We start from the raw sequence: 19988 nt of genomic DNA, 5'->3' as shown, positions 1-19988 counted from the left end.
GCTAAGGTTCATTTCCAGGCCCTCTGTTGGAGCTTTGCCAGCATGTCTTTTAGTCTCAAATGTGATGGTCAAGTTCTCTGTTTTCTATTTCCCTACGCCCCTCTCTGTCTTCGCTCTTTACGTGCCCTTGGTTTAATGTTTTTCATTTCTTAATACTTTCTATTACTTCACTCAAATGATCTGTTATATCATCCAAAAATCACTCCACTGCTACTTCTGCTCTTACTCTTTACCCTTTTTTCAGATTCTACAACTATCCTTGTTCATCTCTCATTTAAGAACGGCACACACCCAAAATGTTGATTGCCTGATCTGTGTTTGCAGCTTTTTCTGTTTTTGTTTCTGAACTGTTTCCAGAGTAAGAAAAAAACACTGCAATGGAGAGTGAAAACCGAGTCTGGCTGTTCACACAATAAGTTAACTGTTTAACTTTTGTCTTCTCTTGTGCTTTATTTTTCCAATTACATTTCAGCCAGAGTTCAAATCAGGAGAAAAGAAATTTATAGCAATTTAATTGACCATATATAACAACGGAACAAAAATAGTGAAAAAGATTCAGCTGCAAAGGTATGACTCATCAAGAAACTTTACACCTTTTCTTTACTCCCTCAAGTCTTAGGGGTGTGAATTTCAGCAGATGTTGTGCACAACTGCCAGCCATAAATTTAGATCTGGCTAGACCACAGAGCTCTACTGGGCCTCAATCTCCTCTGCCAAAACCACCCCACTGTAGGATCCTGGAGAGCAAAGATAATGCACATCAGCTCTGTCCACTGGATGTGGATAGGGAATAGTAGCAACCCTACACAGGCTGAGGACTGAACCTTGAGATATTCCTGGTCTACAGTGTACAAAAGGGCTCATTTATATTCAGAACAATAAGATACACCCTATTCCATTCATGCTTTGTTTTAGTCCAAATAATTGCTAATGGACCTGAAGAGCCCGACAGTGTTGTTCCACAACGGATTCTTATGCTTTTCAGATTCCCAGTTCATCTCCTCCACACTGCCTGCAATGGTTAAACTTTCTGTTTCTTCACTTTTCTCTGTTTCTTCTTCCTAGTCCGAGCAGGTGAAGCAGCTTCGGGCTTTCCTTCTGATATGTTCACAGGAGCGAGGCCAAATGCAGGAAGTGACATCACCCCTTTAGCAGATCTGCAAACAATACAGGGAGTGGTTTCAATTTTACTACAAGCCCATTGCTTCGAACAAACCATGGCCACTTTGCATGATCAGACTACTCAACTTATTTAATCTCAAAGCAGGAGTGTCAACTTGTCCTCACACTTTTAAAGATGTGTTTCTGAAACCCTTAGGCTCTACTCTTCCACTCCTTTTGATGTCTTACCATTTAATCTATATTTCCCCTCATTCTTCCAAAATGTATCATCTCACATTATTAGAGTCATAGAGTTATACAGCACGGATAGAGGCCCTTCGGCCCATTGTAAATTTCATCTGATCTCTATCTACCCATTCTACTAACCTGTTTCTCTCAAGTTGCTTACAGCTCTCTTCATATCTAACCAAGTTCCATACTTTTGCATCATCTACATAATTTGATATTCCACCCCATACCCAAGTCCAGATTTTTTTTTAATACACAAAAAAAAAAGCAATGGTCCTATTGAACCCCAGGGAAGACTACTGTTTAAATTCCCCAGTCCAAAAAACATCCATTAACTGCTACTGTTTTCTGTCCTTCAATCAACTTTCTATCCATAATACCATGTGCCTTTATTTTATCAATAAGTCTCCCATGTGGCACCTTATCAAACATCTTTTCAAAAAATCCAGCATAGAAGTCAGCTTTACCAACCTTCTTTGGAACAACCCAAAACATCTCTTTATAACTCATACGCGACTCCTGATCCAGACTGCCAGCAACGTACTATGGGAAGTAAGCAAACCGCATCTAAAGCCTCAGATTTTTCCACCAAACCTTGCCACTGACACTGCTGTCTCTAACTGCACGAGTCCTAATCACAAATCATTAAACACAAACTATAAAGAACTTGGACTTGTATAGCCTCATCAAATCTCAAACACCTCAAAGTGCCTGTGCATGCGCGCACACACACACACACACACACACACACACACACACACAGCAACCAGACATGTGGAATCAATGTACTGAGTGCAGGACTAGATTGAGACTGTAGGTCGCTGAATAATCAGAAAAATCTGAACAAAGACACAGTATCACTCAACTGCCCTGGAGAATTGAACACATCGCCACCTTTACTTTTATGTTGCTTAAGAACAATACATAATTATTTCTACAATGCCTTCTCCAAGGTTTTACTTCACTAAAGGGATTGTTAATCAGGGTTTTGTGGGGAATGTGGACATTTTATAGAATTCTTACCTCTCTCTGTTTTGCTCTGTCTCCTTCTCTCCACTTTGCTTTTCAAACATGGCAACAAAAAACCCATTTGTCAGGGTGTCATTAGGTGTGGCCCTGATACACCGGGGACCTTCTGGGAATGAGTCCAGACCACGATATGGCCATGAGGGCATCAGATTAACCAGGCTGTATGGAAGAAACCAGTGACAGTCAGGAGCTTAATCGAACAGCAAACACTCCAACCCCTGAAATACCGTGCACTTTCCCACTAGCTTGTTCTCACAGTGTGAGCTTTTTATTTCCCAAATTTCTCTCCTCGATAGGCACCGACTCTCACTGGGGTCTGGTCTCACTGGCAGCCTTCCAGTATCTCAACCGAGTGATCACTCCTTGTGTGTGAACCTAGATGCGGTTGACAGGCTATTTAAATGTGGAAGAGATCACAACCAAGTCTGATCCTTTCCTGCCCCAATACCCACATACAAACTGAACAGTGGTCAGGAAACCTTGGCTGATTTTTTTTGCTGGGCCCAGGGGCCAATTGTAACACCACAGTAAAGACAAGGAATCTTGAACTGAGTCAGTGTAACCCAAAAAAGTTACTAAGGTAAAGATATTTGCTTATAGATTACCATTAAATGCAGCACTCCATCTTCCTGGAATCATGCACTATATCCAGCCATTACCCAAACAAGTCAGGAGCCGCTCTATAGGATCTTAGTGTAAAATGTCCATTTCGTCCTTGTAAAAGACCAGAATTCACCGCTGTATTCAACCTGAATCACTCCAGATTGAGCTCAGTGTGACTGAGAGTGAACCTGGATTCACTCCAGACCAAGGAGATCAATGTGACTGAGAGTGAACCTGGATTCACTCACTGGGCAAAAGTGAGTGAATTGTAAACACTTATCCCAGCCCATAATGATTATCTTTATATATTACTGACCTCTGGCTGATGAGACCCTGTATCTGACATTTATTTAAAGCAAAATACTCCAGGTGCTGGAAATCTGAAATAAAAATAGAAAATACTGGAAAAGCTCAGCAAGTCAGGCAGCAACTGTGGAGAAAGAAACAGAGTTAACGTTTCAGGTCGAAGACCTTTTGTCAGAACGCCCTGATGAAAGCTCATCGACCTGAAACGTTAACTCTTTCTTTCTCCACAGATGCTGCCTCACTTGCTGAGCTTTTCCAGCATTTTCTGCTATTTTATTTAACTTTTGTTCAACAAAAGTATCAAATCAATTGAATTAACATTAATTTCATGTGCACTTTGCAAATTACCAATTCACTTTGCCACAAAGCTCTATGAAAGAAGCCGGTAAGTTTAAGTCCAGAGCATTTTAACAATTAGAAGGAACACATTTCCATCAGATTAGGATTAGGCACACTGGCTTACCCGGTGGTTTAGGTGTTAACGGATGCGAGTAATTGAGTCAAACAATGCAAGAAGATTCCAGGTTCCACTTCAGCCAGGTTAGCTGGTCTGAGCTGGGGAAGCAGAGGGTCACTACCATTGGTCTCAGCAGCCCCCCGGCTAAAGGAGGAACCAATTCACCCAAGGCTCCCACGGCAGACTACCAGCACTGATCCCCGCTGGAAAGAGCATACCTGTAAATATCAGCGAGGACAGAATCAGACTTGGGTCTGTTGCAAATTCCTGCCCTTCTCAGCTGGATAACACGTCGTAGCAATGAGTAGTAATTGCTTGTGAGGAGTGAGAGAGTAACTGATGTTTCCCAGGTTTGTGTGGGCGGGAGGAAAGAGATAGTTAAAAATTGGCAAAAAATCCCACAAGTTGTCAATTCTAATCATTTAGAGTGGGGGGAAGGAGGGGGTTATAAATTGTGAAAGGTACTTTTGAGAACAAAGAATGTAACTGCTCGTGAAATGTCTTAAATGAGATAATCTAGGGATGGGGTTAAAGAACACTGCACTGAACTCCTCATATCAGATCATGGGGCCTCTACCTGATCTGGTTGCCGTGTTGCTGCAGTATCTCCTCAACGACATCCTCATTTTCCTCTCGATGGACCGAACAAGTTGAGTAAATGACCCGCTCCACGCTCGGAAAGCTTAGTGCATGATTGAGGGCTTTGCGCTGGAAACTTGCTAACGCCTGTAGACGTTGTGTGGACGACGACGACTCATCATCAGTGAGCTGATTCAAGCGGTTCACAATTCCTTGTTTTTGAAAAAAATTATTAAAAGCCTCAGTATTTGTGGATTAAATGAATTCCTGACATCAGAGCTATTCGGCGTCTGAAAGTCATCCAGTGGAGCTTGGATTCCATAGGACCAATAAGTACAGTTCAACAGATGTAGGAACCAATCTAACACCAACAGAGCAGAACTATTTTTGCCACTTTTCTCCTGACGGGACCACCTCACTTACACTGTGCTGCCAAACCACCACACCTCACCCAAATGGCCACTCTTTGCAGTAAGGGTCACAGGACAGAGATAGCTCGGGTGTTATCCCTCTCTTTGTTCTCAACCATCTCCTGAAAACCCATCGATTCAACCATGGCTTTGGTCTCTCTCTTTCCCCCATTCCTGCTCTGTGTCAAACTTTCCTTTTGTAAATTACTGATTACTTTAAGATTGCTACATAAATGCAAGCTGCTGTGGGTATCCTTCTGTTTTATGAGGGTACAAATCCAGCTATTTTCTCTTCAGTCTCTGAAGCCACATAGCTGTGACATGAAGTGTACAGGTGACCTACTCCCAGTCCTCCTCCAACACTGCTCCAACCTAGGCCTTGTTTCGAACCAGACAGTCTAGTTTCAAGGGTGACTGTTCAATAATTTTGAAGAATGAAAACCGTTTCGGAAAAGTGTTTTCAAAAACTGCAATTGCAAACAATCCTTTTAGAAAATTTCTCTTCTCTTAACTCATCCAATTAAATGTGACAGCCTTCTCTAATCTGGCTACTGAGAGGTAGGGTAGGAGCAATCCATCAAATCCTCCCGCCAAAACCATCCCCAACTGTAGCGCAGCAGAATCCAGGAACTCAGTGGCATCAAGCTGTAACCAACTCCCATCCCCTAAGGCACAACACCACTCTGCTGCCCAGCTGGTAGTAAGAGACTCTCCTCACCAGAGCCACTGCACGATGGGTCCAGTAGAATATGTTTTACATCATGGTACTTGGGGTTGCTGGCATCCACAAGTAAGAAGTCCTGATTGGCCAGTTCATGGCACGTAACCCCAGCCCTCAACAGCAGGGTGCCCATTGTAGCCAAGCGCTTGGTGTCGAGGTCAAAGGCAAAGAGTTTCCTTAAAAGAGGATTAAAACAGAGACAGGGTTCCATTGGTATTTTCAGAACAGACAGACACAACAGAAGACACATGTCTGGAGACAGATCACAAACCAGAGCATTATAGGACATGTCTATATACCATTCATATCACAAGCAATTTACCTGACACAATCCTCCCTCCCCCATGGGTATAACGTGACACCACCTGTCCTCTGCCTTTGTTCGGAACAGTAATGGCCCCTTTTGTTGCCACTTTCAATATTTTTGCAGCTGCTTATGTTGCATGGAGTGGGATTGTTGGCAGGTGCTAGATCGATTCTGATGCACTCTGTCACGAGTGAGGGGTGGGCGTGGTTGGTCGGTTGGTCAGTCGGTCATTCTGCTGTATTGAAGCCCTTGGTTCACACTAGGGAATTCTATCAAATTGATGTGGAAAAGAATGTGCCGGGAGGGAAGGGACGCCTGGAAAGACCTAAAGACAAGCAGAAGCACAAGCCTGGAGATGAAGTTCTGCAGCCAGGAAGGGCAGGTTGGGGGTGGACGTACTGAAAAGGTTCCCTGGAGCAAGTGGTGTAAACGTGAACATGTACAACTGAAAAAAATAAAACATTCATACCGTGGCTTTAGCAAAATTCATACCATTTCCTTGAAAGTGCGAGTGCAGGGAGAAAAGGCCATTGGTAATTTGGGTTTTATAAATGAGGGCACAGAGTACAAAAGCAAAGTAGTAATGGTAAATGTGGAGAATGTGGTGGTTAGACCACAGTTCGAGTACTGTATGCAGTTTTGGGTGCCCAATTATAGAAAGGACATTAAAGCCACAGAGCACATGCAGCGTTGATTAGTCAGGATCATGCCAGGGATGGGAAAACTAGATTGGAGGAGAGACTAGAGATGCTGGGACTATTTCCACTGGAGCAGTGAAAGCTTAAGCAGATTTGAGAGAAATTATGAAGGGTGAATAGGAAAAGACTATTTCCTCTGGTTATGGGAGTCAGTGATTAGCAATATTGTCAATGATAGAGGGAGGAGAGAGCTTAAGAGATCACGGTATGTTTTGCCACAGGGAGTGGTTGAAGCAGAGACCACTGCATCTTTTATGGGAACACTGGATAAATATTTTAAGGAGAGGAAGATACAGGGCTCTGGGGAGAAAGCAGGGCATGGAATTAATTTTTGGATTGCTCTAGCAATGGACCAACTAGCCTCCTTCTGTGCTGGAAACTTCTATGGTTCATGTGGTACTTCAACTTGATATTTCATGCACATTTTCTCTGGCACAGTACTATAAAATATACCAATCTTGTAGCTCTGGTGCTCGTCTCTCTCCCAACCCCTCCATGGAATTCCCAGTTGCCCTGAGTTCCATCCGCCCACTGCCTCCCCACTATGATGCTCTCACGGCCATGCTCCAAATTACCCCTCACCACCCAAGGATATTTCCAGATTTTGCCTGTCTCCACCCCACCAGTAACATTACCACATATTTACCCATGATACTTAAAGAAAGGGATTCATTTTACAAATATCACTTGTCTGACAGGCTGAAGCTGCTGTTATTCCCAGTTACCCAAGATCCCTCCCAGTGATATTCCCAGTGTTTCCTGATTGCCCCCGTCATACTCTCACACAGTTGCCCAAGTTTCACCTCCCCCTCCCACCCAGTAATATTCCCGACCAGTAGCCCCAGTCTCTCTTGTTTCCTCCCCTCCCAAACTGCAAGCTCAGTCCACCACCAGCAACCTGAAATGCGTGCAAAAGGGTCAAGTGTCACTGCTAGTAAGAGAGCTTCACTTTATAATGATATCGTTTAAAAATGTAACTGGTTATAATGGTGTCTGTATGGGAGAGCCACCTGCCAGTTTTTGGGCAGTTGTGTGATCATAGATTCAGCTCCAACCGGAAAAGGGCATTGTATTTGTAAAAGGAATCCCTTTCTTTAAGTATCACAGGGCTTCCTTCTTTCTTGTTCTTGAAAATACTGCGGCCAGACCAGGACTTACCCTTTATTACAGAGAATAGCAGCAAGATGGCTGGTCTTGTTCCCAGGGGCTGCACAAGCATCAATCACGTGAGAACCTCCTGGAGGGTTCAAGAGATACGCTGGGAGACAACTGGCCTGGAAATAATGGGGAGGGGAAAAAAAAGGCATTCAATGGACCTGTGTCAAATCTGCCCAGGAGACCCGGCTACAGTGAGTGATTCACCTGGTAGGTACGGACCACACTACAGCAGATTCATTGGGAGATACTGGAGCTGAGGCAGGACACAGTGTGTTGGAGCACCCAGAGTCCACCATTTACAACATCAGTGAAGCATGAACAGGCTGTCAGCCCATTACAAAATCATAACATTAGCAGCATAAGAGCTTTACACACTGCTCCTCCTGCTTGTGCAGCTCACTTGCAGATAGTTTACCATTCAATGAACCAGGGTTGCTGCATCAAGCACCAGGGCTTGGCAAATCGGTAACCATTAGTGTGCCAGTACGACTTCTCCTGGTGTTCCCAGAAACCCACCCCACTCCGTCAAATTCAGGAGACATCTGTCCTTGTTACCAGACACCACTGGTAATAAAATAGCCTGCAGTCCACCCCGGACAAGGGCTGAGATGGTTCCTCCATCTGATAGTGTAGGAGATAAGTAAATACAGGAGTGGATCATTCTACATTCCTTACAGTAAACATTGATTCCAGTGTCACAGGCGCCACGTGTAAAGGCATGAACATATGGAGAAAGAACACACGACACCATGAAGTTAGGAAAGGCCACTCAGCCTGTTGAGCTTACTTCTTTCATAGACCATAAGCAATCAACCCGATCATGGACTCTACCATTTCATCTTCTGAGGGAACATTCATAAATACTCTCCGATCCCCAAAGTTATAGGAATGTAGGAACATATTAAGTACGACTGCAGAATATTCATCCGTCGTCCTATCTCCACTGCTGCCCTCCACCACAACACCCGCATTCTCCCTCCCCAACAGGAGTATTTGATCTTCTCAGTCTAATGGGACATAAAAGCTCTCGAACGCTCCGGTATATCAGTTCCTATGAAACCCTTGCGGCCACTGTTATTCCAGTCCATCGTATGCAGCATCGGTGAAGTGTGACCAGGCTTACCTTATCCTGCAGAATGATATGCCCTGCTGTGTACAGGAAGTGTTCATGAAGATCAGTCTTTGGATGGAAAACCAGTAATTCTGGGAGGTGATGGTCACAGATGAACTGTTTACGAGTGAGATGCCTCAGATCATCTACACTGTGTGAAAAAGACTTCAGCTGTGAGAATATTGGACAGAAACCTGGGTACCTACAGACCTGTTAGTTTTGTATCAATAATTGGTAAAATAATGGAATTGATTATTCGGAACAAACTTGATGAATAAATATATGAAATTAATCTGTTAAATGGCAGCCAATACGGCTTCAAAGGATTCAGATCTTACTTGACTAACCTCTTTGACTCTGAAGCAAGTGACATCCCAAGTAGACATTGGAAAGTCCCATCATGTGGTGTACCTAGATGCCCAGAAAGCCTTTGACAAAGTTCCACATAAAAGGCTGTTGAACACAGGCAGTGGATATCTAGGTAAAACTTGGGGGTGGATAAAAAACGGCTAGAGAGGAAGTAGTGGGTACTAGTTAGGGAAGTGGTGTTGGGCTGGGGAGTAGAATGCCCCAGGGATTGGTGTTGGAGTCCTTGCTATTTCTATTCTATACAAACTGGATTTAGAAACACAATAGTAGTTTGTCAACCGCTCATGATACTAAACTGGTGGGTAGTCAAGCCTGAAAAAACAGCCACGGGATACAGAATGACCTTGCCAAATTTGCAAATAGGCATAGCTATAACAAATGAAATTCAATACAGATACGTGCACAGTGTTACATACTGGAAGAAGAAATGGGGGAACGTGCTTAATGAATGCTGCTCTAGCTACAGAGGATGAAAGAGATTGGGAGTGATAGTAGACTCAGCACTGACCATGTGAAGTCATTGCAGAGCAGTAATCAACAAAGCAGAAAGATCGCTGAGCTATGCTGTGAAACTGGTAAAGTCCGAGACCTTCAAGCCGAGTTCTCTGGTCAGGCTTCTCCAGTCCCTCTGAATGGCAGTCATGGGCTCTGGAACCATTGTTAACCTGCCCCGCTCTGTTCAACTCCCTTTGAAATCATTTCATGCTTGACCCTGGAGTAACAGATCAAACGTACCTGGTGGCCCGGCCCAGGTAAGTGTAATCCTCACGTTTGAAGTAGTCAATCACATCCTCCATGTTGTTTTTCAGCAGATTTACACGGACATAGCGAGGCAGCTGGCAACCTGGGAAGAAAGAAGCAGTTAGGGAAATTACAGAAGTGCAGCAGCCAATTTGAACACATGCCAACAAAATATGGTGCAGTCACAGAGTGCAAGAGGGAGGGGAAGGGAAAGGGAAAGGGCATCTGCCACGCTGATGGTAAAGGCCCTAATGCTAAATGTGACTAACCAGACTGTCCTGAGGAAGCTGACTGCGACAGCAGAAAACTATTTTGTCTTTCAATGCACTCCCTTCAAACGTCACTGCTGGTAATACATTTAACATAACAGCAAATGTTCAGGGAGAGATGATCGCAGAAATGGCAACATTCCCAGTGTGAAATTGAGCCAAACAAACCAAGGAAGTCTTAGGTCTGATCCCTAAAATGTGCTGAGTTAGCCAATCTCAGCTAACGAAGTAGTAGGGATGTTACAATTAGATAGACAAGGGGAGAAATAATCAGCCAGGATTCACAGCCCCAATTACTATCCTGGTAGAAAGTGCACGTGTGAATGGCAGGTGAACACAGGATCGTGCTCAGCTCTGATGCCACCTCCTACGAAGAAGAGCCACTCTTGGTTGTGATACCAAAAGCAAGCAGATGTCTGTGGAACTGTACCCAAGCAAGAGCCAGTCCTCCAGGAGAGGAGGGGGTAAAGTAATTTGGGGGTGGGGGGGGGGGGGGGCATGTTTAAAACAACAGCACTGCTGGGAATTCTTTTAAGAATTATTGTCTTGAGCCTTCTTCAACTTCTTACTGGGTTTTAAATAAAAGATACACAGATATGCACAGTAATGAGCCCGTTAACAACAACTTGCATTTATATAGCGCCTTTAACGTAGTTAAATGTCCCAAGGCGCTTCACAGGAGCGTTATCACACAAGATTTAACACCGAGCCACACAAAGATATATTAGAAAAGGTGACCAAATGCTTCAGAAGTAGGTTTTAAGGAGCGTCTTAAAGGGAGAGGTAGAGAGGCGGAGAGATTTAGGGAAGGAATTCCAGAGTTAAGAGCCTAGACAGCTGAAGGCACAGCTACCAATGGTGGAGCGATTAAAATCGGGGATTCGCAAGAGGCCAGAATTGGAGGAACGCAAAGATTCCGAAGTACTTTCCTCTTCCTTCAGTATCTTGGGACATTTCAGTGTCAGATTGGCTCAGTAGGCAGCATTCTGACCTCTGTCTCAGAAGGTTTTAGGTTCAAGTCCATTCCAGGCACAGCATAAATCAGTGCAATACTGAGGGAGTGAAGTGCTTTGTTTCATAAGACATTAAACCGAAGCCCTAACTGCCTGTTGAGGTGGATGTTAAAGATCCCATGGCACCATTTGAAATGATGTGGAGATGCCGGTGATGGACTGGGGTGGACAAATGTAAGGAATCTTACAACACCAGGTTATAGTCCAACAAATTTATTTTAAAATCACAAGCTTTCGGAGATTATCCCCTTCGTCAGATGAATGTGTGAAAAGGTTCTCAAATCGCATATCTTATACTATGTTGGGACAGCATCACACCAATCAAAAGGTGTCGTTGTTATTCAAACAGGCCAGTCACGGAGTCCCAGTACACTGGATATACATTGTGTCGATTACACAGGCAGGCAGAAAGAAACTCAAAAATGGCAGAGAGAGAGAGAGAATTTTAAAAAACATATAATTTTTTCACCCCCTTTTTGCTGGTGGGGTTACGTGTAGCGTGACATGAACCCAAGATCCCGGTTGAGGTCGTCCTCATGGGTGCGGAACTTGGCTATCAACTTCTGCTCGACGATTTTGCGTTGTCGTGTGTCTCGAAGGCCGCCTTGGAGAACGCTTACCCGAAGATCGGTGGCTGAATGTCCTTGACTGCTAAAGTGTTCCCCGACTGGGAGGGAACCCTCCTGTCTGGCGATTGTTGCGCGGTGTCCGTTCATCCGTTGTCGCAGTGTCTGCATGGTCTCGCCAATGTACCATGCTCCGGGGCATCCTTTCCTGCAACGTATGAGGTAGACAACGTTGGCCGAGTCACAGGAGTATGAACCATGTACCTGGTGGGTGGTGTCCTCTCGTGTGATGGTGGTATCCGTGTCGATGATCTGGCATGTCTTGCAGAGGTTGCCGTGGCAGGGTTGTGTGGTGTCGTGGACGCTGTTCTCCTGAAAACTGGGTAACTTGCTGCGAACGATGGTCTGTTTGAGGTTGGGTGGCTGTTTAAAGGCGAGCAGTGGAGGCGTGGGGATGGCCTTAGCGAGGTGTTCGTCGTCATCGATGACATGTTGAAGGCTGCGGAGAACATGGTGTAGTTTCTCCGCTCCAGGGAAGTACTGGACGACGAAGGGTACTCTGTTGGTTGCGTCCCGTGTTTGTCTTCTGAGGAGGTCCATGCGATTCTTCGCTGTGGCCCGTCGGAACTGTCGATCGACAAGTCGAGCGTCATATCCCGTTCTTATGAGGGCGTCTTTCAGCGTCTTTTGAAAAGCAGCAGGGAATTCTCTCAGTGTCCTGGCCAACATTGCTTCCCTCAACCAACACCACCAAAAACTGGTTAACCGCTCATGCGTCTCATTTATTCCTTCTGGGCCTTTGGGGTGAATAAAATGGCCGCCCTATTTTCTACAAAACTACAGTGACTGCACTTTAAGTGGTTGTGAAGCACTTCGGGACGTGCTAAGGATATGATAGGATGTGATAAATGCAAGTAGCTTCTTATATTTTGCCCTCGCTGTGCCAGAAGGATCCATACCTTTCGTGCTGGAAACTTTTGTTTCTATAAGGTCCTCATTGCGACTGACTTTCCTTTTCACCTTCAGTCTGGCGAGTGCTGATTTTAACTGAGAACGATGTTTCATGATCAGTGCTTTCCAACTCCCGCCACACTTCAGGCCCTTCCCAAAGAGGAGGTCGTACACCAGTACCTGTGTTTAAAAAGTCAATGTATCCTTTTTATCAAAGTTGAAAAACAGCTGTCTTATTGTATAAATTTCACACAAACAGGGTATCTATCAACAACCCTCTAAGATTGAAATACACCGTTCAGCACATTCTTCTCCCACTATCCCTATGTTGAAATTAAGACTTATCTCCGACTCTAACTCATTCTCTCAAAACTGTGGAAGTCCTTACCTCTCTGCCTTCCCTTGGGTCACTGGGCAATTGTAGTAGTTCAAGCTCTCCCTCTTCAAAACCTATCTCGTGTTAAGCCAGTTAGCTTAACATCTGTCATAGGGAAAATGCTAGAATCTATTATTAAGGAGGTCATAGCAGGGCACTTAGAAAATCTCAATGCAATCAGGCAGAGTCAACACGGCTTTGTGAAAGGGGAATCGTGTTTGACTAATTTATTAGAGCTCTTTGAGGAAGTAACAAGCAACGTGGATAAAGGGGATCTTGTGGATGTGGTGTACTTGGATTTCCAGAAGGCTTTTGACAAGGTGCCAAATAAAAGGCTACTACACAATATAAGAGCTCATGGTGTAGGGGGTAACATATTGGCTAACCAATCTTTTATCAACGCTAACAGGAAGCAGAGAGTAGGCATAAATAGGTAATTTTCAGGTTAGCAAGATGTAACGAGTGGAGTGCCACAGGGATCAGTGCTGGGACTTCAACTATTTACAATCTATATCAATGACTTGGATGAAGGGACCAAATATATGGTTGCTAAATTTGCTGATGACACAAAGGTAGGTGGGAAAGTAAGTTGTGAAGAGGACATAAGGAGTCTGCAAAGGGATATGGATAGGTTAAGTGAGTGGGCAAAAATTTGGCAGATGGAGTATAATGTGGGAAAATGTGAACTTGTCCACTTTGGCAGGAGGAACAGAAAGGCGGTATATTATTTAAATGGAGAGAGATTGCCAAACTCTGAGGTACAGAGGGATCTGGGTGTGCTAGTACATGAATCACAAATAGTATGCAGGTACAGCAAGTGATTAGGAAGGCAAATGGAATGTTGTCATTTATTGAAAGGGGAATGGAATATAAAAGTAGAGATGTTTTGCTACATTTGTACAGGGCATTGATGAGACCACATCTGGTGTGCAGTTTTGGTCTCCTTATTTGAGAAAGGACATAATTGCTTTAGAGGCAGTTCAGAGAAGGTTCACTTGACTGATTCCTGGGATGAGGGGGTTATCTTATGAGGAAAGGGTGGATAAGTTGGGTCAGTATACACTGGAGTTTAGAAGAATGAGAGGTGATCTTATTGAAACATTTAAGATCCTGAGGGGACTAGAAGGGGTAGATGCTGAGAGGATTTTTCCCCTTGTGGGAAAGACTAGAACTAGGGGCCACAGTTTAAAAATAAGGGGTCTCCCATTTAAGATAGAGACAAGGAGATTTTTTTCTCTCAGATGGATGTGAGTCTGTGGAACTCCCTTCCCCAGAGAGCGGTGGAGGCAGGGTCATTGAATATTTTTAAGGTTGAGTTAGATTGAATCCCTTGTTAATCAGGAATCTAAAGTTATAGTAGGTAGACGGGAAAGTAGGGTTGAGGTCACAATCAGATCATGATCTTCTCAAATGGCAGAGCAAGCTTGAGGGGCCGAATGGCCTACTCCTGCTCTTAATTCCCATGTACAACTAGAGTCCAGCTTCCATAAGCACACCAAGTCTTCTATGAATCTAAACCTGCATCTTTAGTCTCTGCTGTGAATCTCAGTCAAACACCAATGGAGAATATGTGGGATGCCCACCACATTCTCCTGTCACCTCAGACAGCAGAAAATACCATGCCACGAGCCCATTGCACGCAGTCTATACTATTGTTCACATTTATTTACTGATAAAATAATATATAAATAGAAATATCAGCAAGGCACCACACTTTAAAATGTATGTTATTGTAATGAGTCAACAGTTTGCATATAATGTGTCTTCTTCTTGCAGCTCCTTAGAGTTCCTATTGGCCCCAGCACATAAAGCAACACAATAAATAGAAAAATGAAGACCCCACATATTTTAAAGGGAACAACATGGCTGATGCCAGACCATTCTAACAGCGTCTTTGAACTTGGCTTTCTAGAAGAAAGATGAGAACTCTACACAAGGTAGTCATCTGTCTTTTGACACTTAACATGGGGAAAGATCCATGCAAGAAAGGTTAAAGGGGAAGGGTCATGATGGAGAAAATGACCCTAAAAGCCCCTATCCACCTAGCCATAGAAACATTCATACCTTGGCGACATTGATCTGCAACTTCTTCTCCTCCTTCAGCAGGTTCGTCGTGCTAATGAGTTCCTTCAACACAGGAGTGTATTTCAGTGTTTCGCACACCAGTGCAAAAAGCTGCTTAATGTTCTGAAAGGCAGAAAAAAGTGACCATTTTCTGTTCAATTCACCCCCACCTCCTTTATACCTTCTTCCCATTTTCAAGTTCACTTGGTCGACACCTGGCTGGGAAGCTGCATCCAGGCCTCGTACCAATGTTGCTTTGTTAGTGGCCGCCAGTAGGAGGTGCTGTGGAGTAACTGAGGAGACTCATTTTATAGTTTCTCTTGTGGAGAATGGGAAACGTCATCTCCTCACCCGGACAGCCCGGCCAAGATCAGGAATTCAACAGGTCAGAAATCTTGGGACAGGACTCTTAGCCCAAATCATTTCTAATTGAATTTTTCAACTCTGGACAAGAGAAAATCGGCAAGCACACCTGCGTTAGGTATGCCACAGGGCAAAAGCATATCGAACTCTCCCTGCTCTACCCGATAATGCCACAAGTACAGCAGAATGCCCATATTTCCCACCCTATCCACACAACTACACAGACTGTGTCACATTATTAATGCAAAGGGAATTGGACAAATACTCAAAGGGCAAAAATTTGCAGAGCTATGGGGAAAGGGATGGGGAGTGGGACTAATTGGATAGTTCTCCCCAAGAGCCGGCACAGACACAATGGGTCGAATGGCCTCCTTCAGTGCTGTATCATTCTATGATTCTATTCATAAACAAAACACACAGCCAGGTATGGTACTGAAGTGCTTTGGGACGTTTCACTACGTTAAAGGTGCTATATAAATGCAAGTTGTTATTGTTTTGGATTACATAACAAAAGTGATGAAGCAGAGACCATTTCAACATTTAAGAATAGGTTAGGTAGGTAGTTGATGGAAAAGGGAATAAAGGAAAATGGGAACAGGCCAGCACATGATATTCGGACAACTGCTCGTGTGGAGGAGGACCACCAACACGGACTGATTGGACAAAACTGCCTGTCTCCATGTTGTGATTTCCATGTCATTTCTATATAAAATTACGTAAAAATGCAGGAATCCCAGGTGATAAAACCACGATTTCGCTCCCTTCCATCAGAACAAACCGGTAGCAGGTTACCAGCCCCGACCAGGGGTCCCCGAGACACTCTCACCCGGCGGATCCCCCCATAAACTCTCACCCGGCGGATCCCCCCACAAACTCTCACCCGACGGATCCCCCCACAAACTCTCACCCGACGGATCCCCCTCACAAACTCTCACCCGGCGGATCCCCCTCACAAACTCTCACCCGGCGGATCCCCCCCACAAACTCTCACCCGGCAGATCCCCCCCACAAACTCTCACCCGGCAGATCCCCCCCACAAACTCTCACCCGGCGGATCCCCCCCCCCACAAACTCTCACCCGGCGGATCCCCCCCCACAAACTCTCACCCGGCGGATCCCCCTCACAAACTCTCACCCGGCGGATCCCCCCCCACAAACTCTCACCCGGCAGATCCCCCCCACAAACTCTCACCCGGCAGATCCCCCCCACAAACTCTCACCCGGCGGATCCCCCCCCCCACAAACTCTCACCCGGCGGATCCCCCCCCACAAACTCTCACCCGGCGGATCCCCCTCACAAACTCTCACCCGGCGGATCCCCCCCCACAAACTCTCACCCGGCAGATCCCCCCCACAAACTCTCACCCGGCAGATCCCCCCCACAAACTCTCACCCGGCGGATCCCCCCCCCCACAAACTCTCACCCGGCGGATCCCCCCCCACAAACTCTCACCCGGCGGATCCCCCCCACAAACTCTCACCCGGCGGATCCCCCCCACAAACTCTCACCCGGCGGATCCCCCCCCACAAACTCTCACCCGGCAGATCCCCCCCACAAACTCTCACCCGGCGGATCCCCCCTCACAAACTCTCACCCGGCGGATCCCCCCTCACAAACTCTCACCCGGCAGATCCCCCCCACAAACTCTCACCCGGCGGATCCCCCCCACAAACTCTCACCCGGCAGATCCCCCCCACAAACTCTCACCCGGCAGATCCCCCCCACAAACTCTCACCCGGCGGATCCCCCCCCCCCACAAACTCTCACCCGGCGGATCCCCCCCCACAAACTCTCACCCGGCGGATCCCCCTCACAAACTCTCACCCGGCGGATCCCCCCCCACAAACTCTCACCCGGCAGATCCCCCCCACAAACTCTCACCCGGCGGATCCCCCCCCCCTCACAAACTCTCACCCGGCGGATCCCCCCCCACAAACTCTCACCCGGCGGATCCCCCCCACAAACTCTCACCCGGCGGATCCCCCCTTACAAACTCTCACCCGGCGGATCCCCCCCCACAAACTCTCACCCGGCGGATCCCCCTCACAAACTCTCACCCGGCGGATCCCCCCCCACAAACTCTCACCCGGCGGATCCCCCCCCACAAACTCTCACCCGGCGGATCCCCCCCACAAACTCTCACCCGGCGGATCCCCCCTTACAAACTCTCACCCGGGGATTCTCCCCACTCCCCTGAGCACACGGCCCTCCATCCTCCTTTAATCTCCCGGTTTCCCTCAGTGTCTTTCCCCCTGACTGGAACACGGTGCTGTCATTCTTCCGTTACCCGGACCTGACCCCCCCCCCCCCCCGGGGCCGCCCCTAGTGCCGGGCCTGACCCCCCCCGGGGGCCGCCCAGAGTGCCGGGCCTGACCCCCCCCCGGGGGCCGCCCCTAGTGCCGGGCCTGACCCCCGGGAACCGGGGGGCCGCCTGATCGCCCTCACCTGATGGCCGCTGTTATAAACCAATGTTTTGACGGATCCCCGTTTCTGCTCCACTTGCTCCAGAATCGCAGCCGCCTTCACATAGAGAGCCATGGCCCGGTGCGGGTCACAGGTCACTGTCTCTGCCCACGTGCTTCTCCGCGGCATCTACATTTGCGGCAAAGACGTAAACGACATCTCATTCGCTCTACCGTCGATCAGTTTACGGTAAGAGTCCGGGCCTCTGTGTGAAGCTGCTGGGAGGAGAGCCTTCAATCAGTCAATCAGTCACGTGAGGTTGTTTAATATTTTTATAAACCCATCTTTGTGCTTCGTTCACGAGTAAATCTTGTATCAAACTGAACAAGTGGACTTTTTTCTGAAGCAGCTTCTATATTCTGTCCAAATTGGTTGCACCAAACACTTTATAAAATTTGTTGTCAGGATGTGGGTAATAAGGTCATGGGGAGAATTATTGCCCATCCATACTTACATAGGAAGGTGGTGGCGGCCCTTCCTGAACTGCTACAGTCCCTCAGCTGTTGGTGCTCCCACAATGGTGTTAGGTAGGGAATTCCAGGACATTAACCCAGTGATTTATATCTCCATGTAGGGATGGTGTGAGACTTGGAGGGGAAATCAGAGGTGATAGTGTTCCCACAACATTGCTGCTCTTGCCCTTCTCCGTGGTCGAGCTCGCAGGGGAGAGAGGTGCTATTAAAGTAACCTTGCTGAGTTGCTGTAATGCATCCCATGGCTCGTACATACTACAGCCACAGTGGTGATGGAGGGCATGGGCCTTGTTTCCAGTGCCAGGGGCACTAGTCAAGGAATTCCACCTCAATAATATTGCCCATCTTTGCCCCTGCCTCAGCCCATCTGCTGCTGAAACCCTCATCAATGCTTTTGTTATCTTCAGACTCGACTATTCCAATCCTCTGCTGGACGGCCTCGCACTCTCCACCCTCTATAAACTTCAGCTCATCCAAAACTCTGTTGGGCCATATCCTAATTTGCACCAAGTCCCGTTCACCCATCACCACTGTGCTCGCTGACCTACATTGGTTTTCGGTCCAGCAATGTCTCAAGTTTAAAATTCTCAACCTTTTGTTCAAATCCCTCCATGGCCTTATCCCTCTCCATCTCTGTAACCTCCTCCAGCCCTACAACCCTTCGAGAACTCTGCATTCCTCCAATACTGGCCTCTTTCGCATCCCCGATTTCCTTTGCCCCACCATTGGCGGCTGTGCCTTCAGCTGTCTAGGCCCTAAGCTTTGGAATTCCCTCCCTAAGCCTCTTTACCTCTTTATCCTCCTTTAAGACGCTCCTTAAAACCTACCTCTTTTACCAAGCTTTTGGTCACCTGTCCTAATATCTCTTAACGTGGTTTAGTGTCACATTTTGTCTAACACTCCTATGAATTGCCTTGGGACGTTTTACTACGTTAAAGGCATTATATAAATACAGGTTGTTGTGGATATTGTTTTCTGCTCTGTCTTGGGTAGTGTTTAGGTTCTTGAGTGATGCAGCTGCACCCATCCAGATGAATATTCTATAACTATCTTGACTTGAGCCTTGTAGCTGATGGAGAGGCTTTGAGAGGTTAGGAAGTGGGTCACTTGTCACAGAGTACCCTGCCCAGTGCCCTGCTCTTGCAGCCACATTGTTGTTATGACTGGTCTAGTTAAGTTTCTGGTCAATGGTGACCCTCCCCCTGTCCCCAACATGTTGATGGTGGGGGACAAGGTGATAGTGATGCTGTTTAAGGTCATGGGAAGATGACTGTGCTTTCTCTTGTTTGGGATGATCTTTACCTGGCACTTACGTAGTGTGGGTGTTACCTGCTATTCGTCAGCATAAGCATGGATGCTACACAAGTCCTGCTGTAGGCTGGTATGCAAGTATCCTTATCAGGGGAACTGTGGGTGGTGCAAAACACTGGATTGTCAGTGAAAAGCCCTCCTTCTTCAGCAGATGGCTGGGTTTAACCCTAATCAAACTGTCACAAGGTTGCAAGGTCTGGGGCAGCAGCACAGTTTCAGTTTGTAATTTGTTGTCCATTCATTTGAAGAACGCTATGAATTTGTTTTATGGTTCTCATATAGGCCAACCTAAAACTCAG

At 46.4% G+C, this 19988-nt stretch overlaps 1 protein-coding gene across 2 annotated transcripts; it reads right to left on the bottom strand.

Annotated features, from left to right (window-relative positions):
- Positions 1-430: 430 nt before the first annotated feature.
- Positions 431-18035, bottom strand: nsun5 (NOP2/Sun RNA methyltransferase 5). Of its 2 annotated transcripts, XM_068008043.1 has the most exons (10): positions 17888-18031; positions 15079-15201; positions 12647-12818; positions 9834-9942; positions 8742-8880; positions 7619-7734; positions 5453-5631; positions 4323-4536; positions 2374-2538; positions 431-1157 (listed from the first exon to the last, which is right to left on the bottom strand). In XM_068008043.1, exons 1-10 carry the CDS (start codon positions 17978-17980, stop codon positions 1022-1024), a joined length of 1446 nt encoding a protein of 481 aa, XP_067864144.1. In that variant the 5' UTR covers positions 17981-18031; the 3' UTR covers positions 431-1021. The 2 variants fall into 2 exon arrangements, with proteins under 2 accessions (XP_067864144.1, XP_067864145.1); XM_068008044.1 differs by lacking the exons at positions 431-1157; positions 2374-2538 and adding an exon at positions 3752-3963 and having other exon boundaries at positions 17888-18035.
- Positions 18036-19988: the final 1953 nt, after the last annotated feature.

Source organism: Heptranchias perlo, chromosome 28 (assembly GCF_035084215.1).
Source record: "Heptranchias perlo isolate sHepPer1 chromosome 28, sHepPer1.hap1, whole genome shotgun sequence".
Lineage (NCBI taxonomy): Eukaryota > Metazoa > Chordata > Chondrichthyes > Hexanchiformes > Hexanchidae > Heptranchias > Heptranchias perlo.
The sequence above is the reverse complement of the archived record's forward strand: the minus strand, read 5'-3'. Positions and strand labels throughout refer to the sequence as shown.